This window comes from Chenopodium quinoa, unplaced genomic scaffold (genome assembly GCF_001683475.1).
Source record: "Chenopodium quinoa cultivar QQ74 unplaced genomic scaffold, ASM168347v1, whole genome shotgun sequence".
NCBI classification, from domain to species: domain Eukaryota; kingdom Viridiplantae; phylum Streptophyta; class Magnoliopsida; order Caryophyllales; family Amaranthaceae; genus Chenopodium; species Chenopodium quinoa.
Genome location: NW_018745105.1, coordinates 1708268 through 1719722, shown reverse-complemented (window position 1 = coordinate 1719722; position 11455 = coordinate 1708268). Strand labels below are relative to the sequence as shown.

At 35.8% G+C, this 11455-nt stretch overlaps 1 protein-coding gene across 1 annotated transcript; it reads left to right on the top strand.

Annotated features, from left to right (window-relative positions):
* The first annotated feature begins 990 nt into the window (after positions 1 to 990).
* On the top strand, positions 991 to 11217 carry LOC110710033 (ATP-dependent DNA helicase pfh1-like). Its single transcript, XM_021888296.1, has 4 exons — positions 991 to 1455; positions 1537 to 2326; positions 2431 to 2450; positions 11035 to 11217. Exons 1-4 carry the CDS (start codon positions 991 to 993, stop codon positions 11215 to 11217), a joined length of 1458 nt encoding a protein of 485 aa, XP_021743988.1.
* The last annotated feature ends 238 nt before the right edge of the window (positions 11218 to 11455 follow it).

Here is an 11455-nt window from a genome sequence, read left to right as displayed (position 1 = left end):
CGGAGTACCGTGCACATGGTACCCCAGATTTTATAAATTCATGTTATTTTGACATTAACTTCTTATTATTTCAATTTATTTATATGTTATTTTTAAATAAATGTATGTTATTTTGCCTTTTTTTCTCAGTCATCTTCCTCCCATACTCTCTCTTCCTCTCTCAGCTACTCCAACTCAAAATCACACACATTCTCTTCCCTTCTTCATCCAATTTTCTGGGTTTCCCAAAAATCAACCTCTCACTCTCTCTCTTCCTTTCACTACTCCAATTCTAAATCAAAGACACTTTCTCTCTCCTCTTTTCTTCTTCCAATTTTCTGGGTTTCTTAGAAATTAATTGATTTGAAGCCATTTAAGGGTTCAAATGTGTTCATGTCAAGAAATTTAGTACCTCTTGAAGTGTTCGATTCTCTTTAAACTCAAAGCTTCTAATGTTATTTTGATGTAAAACTTATTATTATTTCAATTTATATACATGTTATTTATAAATAAGTACTTGTTATTTTGTAAATTAAAAATAGCATGAATGGAGGTTGAGGTAAATAAGTAAATAACATGTTGTTGTAACAAAATAAGTAAATCAACACAACATTTAAGCAAAATAACAAAAAGTGTACACAAAATAACTCAAACATATTGTACTCCAGGAGTATATAATACTAACTGGTTACTCTTTACTTCCACGTATTTCCACTACACTTTCCGGCTACTTCGCTGCCACTTCAATTTTGCTGCCAAAACCTTCAAATTCAGCTTCTTCCTTGTTCAAATTCATGGATTAGCTCTTAGCTATCGTGGGTAAGCTTCTTCTTTCTATCTCCTTGCTTTATTTGACCAATTATCAATCTTGTGTTGTTCTATATATATGTGAATATGCCGCACAATTTAGTGTTTTAGTACCAATTTAATTAGCAAATTCATCAATCTTGTAGTTATATATTACAATGATTTATTCAACACCCAGAATTTAGAAAGGTTAGATTTTGAATCATGTTGATGCAATTTTCAACTAGTGTGGTAACATTTGTTAGAAACTATTCCACACAAATTGGAACAAGATTTCCTATAAAGAAACCCCAATTTGCCAATGTTAGAATACCCAGAATCTCTCAAGTCCCTAATGTGGAATGGACTGATGAGCAATTGCAAGTTTTTGAGGCTGTTAAGCGCTGCGAATCGGTTTTTGTTACTGGGTCTGCTGGTACTGGGAAAACCATGTTAGTTCAGGAATTGATTAAGACACTTAGGAAAATGTATGGAAAAAGGTATGTTTGTGTGACTGCTCCAACTGGGGTTGTGGCCTGTACTCTTGGGGGTCAGACCCTTCACTCATTTGCTGGTGTTGGCCTTGCTGAGGCTGATGCCGAGGCGTTGCTGCCTAGGGTTTATGGTAACAGGTGGGTTTGTAAGAGGTGGACGATGGTTAAAGCGTTGGTGATTGATGAAATCAGTATGGTAGAAGGGGAATTTTTTGATAAGCTTGAATACATTGCTAGAAAAGTTCGGTGAATAGATAAACCGTGGGGTGGTATTCAGCTAGTAGTCAGTGGCGATTTCTTGCAGCTGCCACCAGTGAATGTCGATAAGAATTTTGATAATCGAAAAGTATTTGCTTTTGAAGCTGATTCGTGGGATTGTTCATTTCAGTTACAAGTGGGTCTGAAAACAATTTTCAGGCAAACAGACCCTGAACTTATTAGGTTGCTTCAGGGTATTAGAAGAGGGGAGTTAGATGATGAAGGTCATGAACTTCTTATGCAACGTCGTTGTTCTGAAGAGCCTGATGGGGCTGTTTTGAGATTATTTCCAAGAATAGAAGATGTTGATCGAGTAAATGGTGCAAGATTGGAAGGTGTGGGAGAAGAAATTATTTTTTATGAAGCATATGATAGCGGGGAAAAAAATTGGATTGATCAATTGGATCGTGGATTAGCTCCGAAGACACTTCACCTTTGTAAAGGTGCTAGGGTGATACTAACAGTGAATTTAAATGTGAAGAAAAAGTTGGTGAATGGTGCTACTGGTACAATTATAGGTTTCCGAAAGGCGATTAGAGGTGACATTGCGAAGATATGTGCTGATAAGCTGTTGCCTATAGTGAAATTCGACTCTGGATGTGAGATGGAGACAGGTACTCGTACATGGGATCTAGTGATGGGAGATAAGAAGTGTGCTACAAGGATGCAGTTACCCCTTATGCTGGCATGGGCGATGAGTGTTCATAAGTCTCAAGGCATGACTGTGGACAGGCTTCACACTAATCTCTCGCGGGCTTTTGGTTTTAGAACGATTTATGTTGCTCTTTCCCGTTTAAGAACCTTGGATGGTCTTTCTTTCACTTCGGAAATTGACCCCAAAAAAATTAAGGCTCATCACAAGGTTTTAGAGTATTATAACAAGCATTTTTTGTGAGATTGTGTGCAACTGCAGGGTTTTCTGACTTGCAGCGAGTAATTATGATGATGTTGGTGGCTTGGTGCTGAAGATTGGCTAAGTGATATAGGTAGAGCAAGGTTCATAATGTGTATATTTTTTGTGGTTTAGTTCTGAGATGTGTCTGCAAATTTTTCTTCTTTGATTGTAGGATTATTGTTTGGTTTAGAATTCATTACGCAAGAATGGAAGTGTATTTTTCATCTATAGACAGGTGATATGAAAGTGTATTTTCCATCTATATTATCCGTCTCATCTTTATTTGATCTTTTCTGGAAATTTGCTGTTATGATATCATAATTATCCTAGCTATCGATATATGGCTCCAATGAGGTTGACAAGATTATGTCTAGGCTAGGCTTTGAATGTGGGCTGCGGGAGGTCAAAAGCCTGCTTGATGGGAGTTCAGTTCCTAGGAAGAAGCATTTCCAGAAATGTAAGAATATGAGCTTTGTTGTGCTAATGTGAAATCCTATTACTGAAGTGTGACAAAATATTGAAACAACTTGTTTTAAAGTTTGGTTATTGGTTCGATATTAGTTGGTTTTTTTTCTGACCTTTCGATTGCTGGTGGCCTTTCAACAAAATAATCAGAATGAGGAGAGTTTAACATGACTACAGTTTTACAGTACTTTCTGACCTTGATCCTTCAAAGATAATGGCCTATCCCAAGGTTTTACATTATCATAAGAAATGTTTTGATGAAATTCTGTGCAAATTGGTTTTGCTAATTGATGTGAGATCCTACAGCCACATGACTTTTTTGAAGCAATTGTAAGGTTTGATCACTTTGACATGCATTTAATTGCCATTGCAATATAATTGCAGATGTTTCTTCTCTGATTGTAATATTAGTCTAAAATGTAGACAATTGCATATTACATGGAAGTTACTTTTCCTTACATATAAATATCTCTCTTTCTTGCACAACTTGGTTTGTTCGTACATTAGATGTCTCTTAATTGAGTTTTCAACCTTATTCTTTTCTAGCATCTTCCTTCTTTTGTAGCCTTTTTTTATTTTTTTTATTTTTTATTATTATTATTAATTTATTTTTGTAAATTACTGGTTGCTTCTAGTTTTTTGAATAATTTTTATCCAAGCTGCTAATATATGCCCAAAATAGCTCACAAGATTTTGGTTAGTCTTATCTTTGAATAAGGGCTTAACAGAGTTCAGAACCCTGCTTGCTTTATAGACCATGAGGAGTGTGAAGAGTCTAGTTGTTATCCTGCAAGTTTCCGAACATTAAGTTGTAAGTGTGTGGCTCGACTGTGTTCATGTGAAATTTACTGCTGCTACAAGTTATCACTATGCAATTCATGTTGAAGGTTTACACAGAGTTTAGTTTTGTAGTTCTTAGTCTGATTTTTGTGCTTTTTTTTTTTTTTTTTTTTTTTTCTTTCAATCTGTTGACTGTTTATGGCCTTATGAATAGATGCTGGACTTCTGGAGATACAGGGGAAGAAAAAACCCCTGCACTTTTGATACTATTGTCTAATATAGTTATTACTCTGTAATTAGTTTCATGATTTTCAAATCTACTAACACGATGGCAGTTTTTCTTCCTTCTCGTGGCGCTGCAGGGTAGTAGATTAGACTATGTCAGCTGATGATGAACATAACTGATACGGTATATCATGATATGAGTTTTTTTGACCTTGTCGCGACTCGCGAGAGATTGATACAATGTGGAAATTAGTGTTGGACAGATAACTGAGTATATAAATATTCGAAGACAGATGAAATCCAACACTTTGTTACTTATAAATCAGAAACATAAAATGGAATTTTTGTTTGCTAGTTAGTCTCCCTCGTCTCTACGACTTAAGGATTACAGCTTCATTTATCTACTATTTATAGTACTCCGTATATTATTGATTTCAACGACATCATTCAATACATTCATCCGACTGGCCATCACCTATGCAAGCCATGGTGAGTTGAGGTTTCATGACAACCAGTAAAACGGCTACTAAAACTAGTAAACTAACCACTTTCTTCATGATCTCCATTTGGCTTGATCGCATAGCTCATTGGCTCATTGCTACTCCTTCGTTTTGAGGATAATGGAAATTTGTTTTTTGAGTGATGATGATAAAGAGTACAGAAGGCCATGCTTTTATAATTGTTTTTTGGTTTGGTTCAGAATTAAACCTAACTATTTAGTCTAATTTAATCTCAAAATTTTGTTTCTTATCAAGATTAATCTAACTGATTTGACATGATATAGGCCTGAACTAATTTGTGGCATAATATGTCATTTTGCAAGACATATACCAGAACTAATTTACCAGCACACTGAGCTTATATTATACTACCTCTGTTAAATGTTATATGCAACTTTGGGGTATTATTTGTGAGATATAAAATATTCTAAAGTTGCACATAACATTTAACGGAGGTAGTACATCAAATCAAAATGACAACACTAATATTAGGAGCAAGGAAACAGGACACTATATAATACACTTGATGGTTGTATACTATGTTACTCGACTCTTTTATTTACCTCACGTGTCCGTGACGACACGACTAGTGTCGAACACCGACACCGACACTTGGACACTTCATTTTTAATTAAAACACAACTTTTTTCAAGAAAATGGGCGAGTTCGATACTTGGACACCCGTGTTTAATTTGACACTTCACCCGAGTCCAAGTAACATAGGTTGTATAGGATACAAGTATTCAATCATAATCTACCAATTGGTTGTTGGTGTAGTGGTGATTGAGATTACACTTGGTAGGGAGGACCGTGTTTGATCCCCCGCAACAACAATTGGGAGAGGAGTGAAACCTAAACACCCAGAACTGATCCTCGAATCTAGTTTAGCCCAAAAGGTAAACCGGGTAGAAAAAAAAAATCTATAAATTATACTTCCAACGTCTCCCTTTACTTGCAATACAACCTTGAAGCATGTAGCTAGAGGAGGTATATGAAAGGTGAACTGTTAAACATCGCCCGCAAATTCCTACATAAAGCCCACAAAATAAGAGTGAAATGACACTTTTGCCCTCAAACTAAAAAACACAATTTCTCTCTCTACTCTCTACTTCCACTTTCTCTCTCTAAATTATTTCCAGAGCTATGTCGAGGCGGCCCGGCAAGGAAGTGGCGGCACCGGCGGTGGGCGGAAGGCGGTTTGCCGGCCAGAAGGTAATTTTTTAAATTTTTGTAATTTTTTTTTTAAAAAAAAAACCTCCGACGACGGTGGGGCGCCAAGGCGAGACGCCACCACCACGGAGGAAACGCCTAGGCAAGACGCCCATACGGTGGTGGCGGTGCCTAGCCCAGACGCCACTACCACGGCGGCGGCGCATAGGCTAGGCGCCACGGCCGTGGTAGTGGCGTCTGGGCTAGGCGCCGCCACCACCGTACGGGCGTCTTGCCTAGGCGCCTCCTTCTCTTATTTTTTTTTAAATTTTTTTTTTGTTTTTTTTTAATTTTAAATTTTATTTTCGAATTTTTTTTTTTTTTTTTAAAAATTTGTTTTTCTTTTTTTTAAATTGTATGTTCCCTTTTTTTTTTTATCTTTTTTTTTTAAATTTTGTTTTTTTATTTGTTTTAATTTTATGTTCTATTTTTTTTTTTTTAAAAAAAAAATTGTTTCTGGTTTTAATTTTTAATTTTATGTTCCTATGTATTTTTTTTTTTGAATTATATTTTTGTATGTAAAAAAATTATAAGTTCCCTTTTTTTTTTATAAATTTTCTTTAAAATTTTGATGTTCTTCTTTTTTTAAGTTTTTGCAATTTTAAATTTTTTAAGTTTTGTTAGTTTTTTGTTTTTGGTTTTTTCTTTGCATTTTTGATTTTTTGTTTTTGTTTATGTTTTTTATTTTTTAGTTTGTTGTTTATATTTTTTGTTTTTGGTTATATATTTTGTTTTTGGTATATTGTTTTGTTCATATTTATATTTTTTTATGTTTATATTTATATTTTTTATGTTTTTATTTATATTGTGTTGTTTATATTTTTATTTTTTATGTTTATAATTTTATTTCCGTTACTTGTTTATTTGCTTTTGTGTTTATTTTCGTCCTTTTTTGTATTTATATTTTTTGTTTTTGGTAATATTTTTTGTTTTTGTTTTTGTTTATATTTGTTTTTTTTTTGTTTGTAGTTTATATTTTTTGTTTTTGGTATATGTTTATGTTTATATTTCTTATGTTTATATGTATATTGTCTTGTATATATTTATATTTTTTATGTTTATAATTTTATTTCCGTGACTTGTTTATTTGCTTTTGTGTTTATTTTCGACTTTTTTTAATTTGTTTTCGTTATTATGTTTCGTTATTTACTTGGAGTTAGGCATCGCAATTTGGACCTGGTGCGGGGAAGAGTATTGACGTCGTGAGGACTACGATCTACTCAATGGAGAGCTCGGGGCCCAGACACGTTAGATCCCGTGGTATTTCGGCCTCGGCCCGCAGAGAACGGGTGCACTGTTCTGCGGACGATCAAGATGATGATGATGATGATGAGGAGGAGGAGGAGGAGGAGGTCGAGGAGGAGGAGGTCGAGGACGAGGATGATGCAGATGAGGATGTCGACGATCAGAGTGGACCATATGATGATTACGGTCCATTCAGTCAGAGGCTTGATGATACGTATGAGACGCATAGGGTAGATGTGCGTAAGGGTCGAGATGGTAGGTTTGTTAGTAGATCTGGCACATCATCTGCGTCCACTGTGTCTGCGGGTAGCAGAAAACGGTCGAGGGCCGTTAATGATTCTTGGATGGTGAGGGGTGAGGTGGCCGGGGGACCTATAGACGGGAGTGTGATTCCTAGCTTTTTAGGACACATCGCTACCCGTATTTGGGAGGACCAGGAGAGGGCTTTGGATACAGGCATTTTGAAATGCCAAACCCGGGAAAAGACTTGTAGGTTTTTGTGTAGCTGGGCTGATGCTTGGCCGGAGGAGAGCGAGATGGTCGGGCGATTGAGGGGCACTAGAGTGAGTCACCTTCCTGCCACCATGCACGACAGGATTGACTGGACGCTGATCACGGCTTTCGTTGAGCGATGGCAGCCGGATACGAACTCGTTCCACCTAGTGGCGCCTGGCCAGGACGCCGGAGCCACGGCCTGGGCGCCTGGTCAGGACGCCGGAGCCACGGCCGGGGCGCCTGGTCAGGACGCCGCCACCATGGTGGCGGCGTCCTGGCCAGGCGCCCTGGCCGTGGCTCCGGCGTCCTGGCCACGCGCCACTACCATGGTCGAGGCTTCTCCACCAGGCGCCGTTACCACGGTGGCGGCGTCCTGGCTAGGCGCCACAACCACGGCATGGCCTTTTGGCTAGGCGCCAGCCACCATTTCGTCCTTACGATGCGTTACGAACCTCGTTTTCCGATGACGACGGCGATTCTCCGGTGATCCTCGGCGATCCGGTGCTGCTCCACATTTTTTTAGTGCGAAAAATTTATCTTCGGTTAAAATTATAAAAAGGGCAAATTTGTCAAAAAATTATAAAATGTGGGCTTTATGTAGAGATTTGCGGGCGATGAATAACAAGTCCCTTTCATTAACTATTAACTATAGTTAGATTTATATAATAAATAAATAAATAAATAACCCTGATCACCAAAAATCAGTCACCAACTGCCTAGCCACCACCTGCCCATCCACCATCTGCCAGCCACCATATCCCTTCCGGCATACCATCCCAAGTCCTCTGATCTCCGGCGATGCTACCCACCCAGACTCCCCCGACCACCACTAATGATGCGCCAACTCCACCTCAAACACCGCCACAACCCTTCTTCCCTCTCCTCCTTCTCACCGTCACCATCACTAGATCGCCGATCTCGGAAGCCCGACCACCCCCAGACCGATGAACCCAAACACGCATTAGATTTTGTAGATCGAACAAGGAGCGATCGCTTTAATGGAATTGAATGAGCGCTTGGAAGGGTCTTGCGGTGGCTCTGCTGTGGACTGAGTGCGACGGTGGCTGTTGTGGTCGAATAGGAGGTGCTTGTGGTTAATTTGGTGGCTAACGGTGGTTGTCTCGTGGGATTCGGCTGTTGGTTGGTTGCGGGCTGCTATGTGAAGGAGTTATTGTGCTGGGGTTGTGCGGTGATGGGTTGAAGGTGGAGGTAGGGAGGTGGTTGGTTGCAGGCTGTTGTGCGAGGGAGTTGTTGCGCTGGGGTCCGGTGGTTTGGGTGTGAGGTCGGTGTTTCAGATGAGGGGGTTGGGTGGGAGGTGGCTTCGATGAGGGTGAAGGTGGTGCTGGCTAGAGCTGGTGGGGATAAGGGTGGAGGTGGTGGTTGGGTTGGGGGTTTTTCTTTTTAGTTTTTTTTATTATTTTTTTTTTCCAAAGTTAACTATCGTTAGTTTTTTTAATTAATTAACTCTCATTAATGTCATAAGTGAGATAAGTTTTTTTTTTTAATTGGGGTCATTTTGTATAATAAAAAAAGGGGAGGATACCATCGGTGCGTAGCAAAAGTTGGGGGTTATCGTTGAGAATTTCCCTAATAAATTTTATTACATTATATATCTGTTTACAAAAGTACAAACAAATGATGCATTGTAGTATTGCACAGATTTCATCTATATTTTTTTATACTGTGTATTTTGAAATATGTATCACGTGTTTTAAGACATAATTATACACGCAACTATGTCTCTGGCTCATCGCTCACTGGCTAGGACCATGAGGACCACAACAATGCTGGCCTGGACCAATTAGCCTGCCTTAATTCCGTCCTCACATCCATTACAAAAATACAAAGTTTACCAAAAACCCTCCCCATTTATAGCATCATTTTGTTATGAGTAGTAACTATCTTTTCTCAGTTTCTTTCGTAACAATGCTCATATTGGCCATATAATATTACCTCTGTTTAAATTATTGCAAAGATTAAATATTTTTTACTTTTATATCAAATTATTGTAAATAATTTGAAACAGACTATAGTAGAAGAAAACAGACTAAAAAGGGTGAAAATTTTACCATACAGCAGGTGGTATGCTGCTTGGTACATCTCTTTAAAAATCAAAGCAACTACTTTCCTTTTTTTTTTTTAAAAAAAAAAACCCGAACCTCTGTTTTTAATAAGAGGATCTTTCCATATATATTTTGGTTGAATTAGGATAGTCATAAATTAGAAATCATATTTTCAATTTAGATATGAATTTCTAGAGAGAGAATTTTCTAGAGAGAGAACTTCATTGATAGAGAGAGAATTTCTAGTTTTTGGAGGAGAAAATGGCTGCTCAAGAATTTAGACCTGATTTCGATCGTTGATTTGCCGGTGATGATGATCATGAGAATGATGATAGTGGTGAATTTGATGATATTGTAATCGAAGGAAAAGGTAAATTTATTTTTCGCATTGATTTTGTAATCTTATTGAATTTGATGAAAGTAATTGGCAATTTCATTGAATTTTATGCAAATTATTAATTAATTGCTATATATATATATATATATATATATATATATATATATATATATATATATATATATATATATATATATATATAATTGTATTGAATCCTGACCTTGTTAGTGTATTTATGTTAAATTTTAATCAATAATTATTGCATTAGTTTATGCTCTGTTTTTTTTTTTAATTACACAAAGGTTGAAGATGATGTTCATTCTAAATTGCATTTATGTTCATTCTGCTCTGGTTTTTTTTTTAATAATTATACAATGGTTGAAGATGATGTTCATTCTAAATTGCAATTATGTACTTTTACTCGGTTTCTTTTTTTTGTCCGTTTATAATAGTTATAATGTTCTTTATTGTATTACATTATGTAAATTTAATTTAAACTCTATGTTCTTTATAATATTATACAATAATGAGCATTACATCAAAGTTATATTTATCTTTATTATAATGTACATTTATCTTTTCTTGTCTCTTGTATTGAATCTTGGCCTTGTTTTGTATATATGTTAAATTTTAATCAATTATTATTGCATTAGTTTATGCTTTGTTTTTTTTTTAAAATACAAAGGTTGAAGATGATGTTCATTCTTAATTGCACTAATGTTCATTCTACTTTTTTTTTTATTATATAAAGAAGATGATGTTCATTCTAAATTGCATTTATGTTATTGTACTCTAATTTTTTTTAATTATACAAAGGTTGTAGATCAGATGATGTTCATTCTAAATTGCAATTATGTTCTTTTATTCAATTTCTTTTTTTTATTCGTTTAGAATGGTTATAATGTTATTAATTGTATTACATTATGTACATTTGATTTAAACTCTATGTTCTTTATAATGTACATCAGTTTCTTCTGCTCATTTTTGTAATTTAGAATTAATGTACATGTATGTATATGCCAAAGAACATTATGGTCTGTTCAATGTACATTGTGTGAAACGATAATGAACATGTGTTAAAATATATTATATACAAGTCAGTGAACATTATATATTATTTTAATGAATTGAACATAATTCATATATGTAATGAACAATTTGTAATTTTACATGTACATTCGTTTCTTTTGCTCATTCTTGTAATTCAAAATTAATGTACATGTCTATATATGATAAAGAATATTATGGCTTGTTTCAATGTGTGAAACGATAATGAACATGTGTTAAAATATACTATCTACAGGTCAATGGTGATCAGCTTGCCATGATTACTAGTTTGTCTGAAAATGGTATACCTGTTGCTGATGCATATCGTGTTATAAGGGATCAAGCTGGTGGTGAAGCCAATCTTAGTTTTCTTCAAAGAGATCTTTATGTTGCTTTAAGTGGAGAAAAAAAGGAGTTTGATGGTTGTGACACAAAATAGTTGATTTGTTACTTTTTTTAAAGGAAAACAAAGGAGTATGACTTTATTCCTTCAAACGATTCTTTTATTTTTCATAGTATATTACCTTGAAATTCTTGTAATAGATAACATTATTATATTTTAAGTTTTAAAATTCGCCTATCTTTGACTTTAATTATTTTACAATTCCTTTTGTAATTGACTAAATAGCATTATACAACAAAGAATATTCTATGTAATTAAAAGAACATAATGTATC

Bases quoted from the DNA above. Each gene is read 5' to 3' on its own strand.
- LOC110710033 (XM_021888296.1), top strand. From the start codon at position 991: ATGTTGATGCAATTTTCAACTAGTGTGGTAACATTTGTTAGAAACTAT. The intron at 1,456-1,536 runs GTAGAAGGGGAA...GGTGGTATTCAG, and splicing joins TGATTGATGAAATCAGTATG to CTAGTAGTCAGTGGCGATTT. The intron at 2,327-2,430 runs GTCTTTCTTTCA...GTGCAACTGCAG, and splicing joins CCGTTTAAGAACCTTGGATG to GGTTTTCTGACTTGCAGCGA.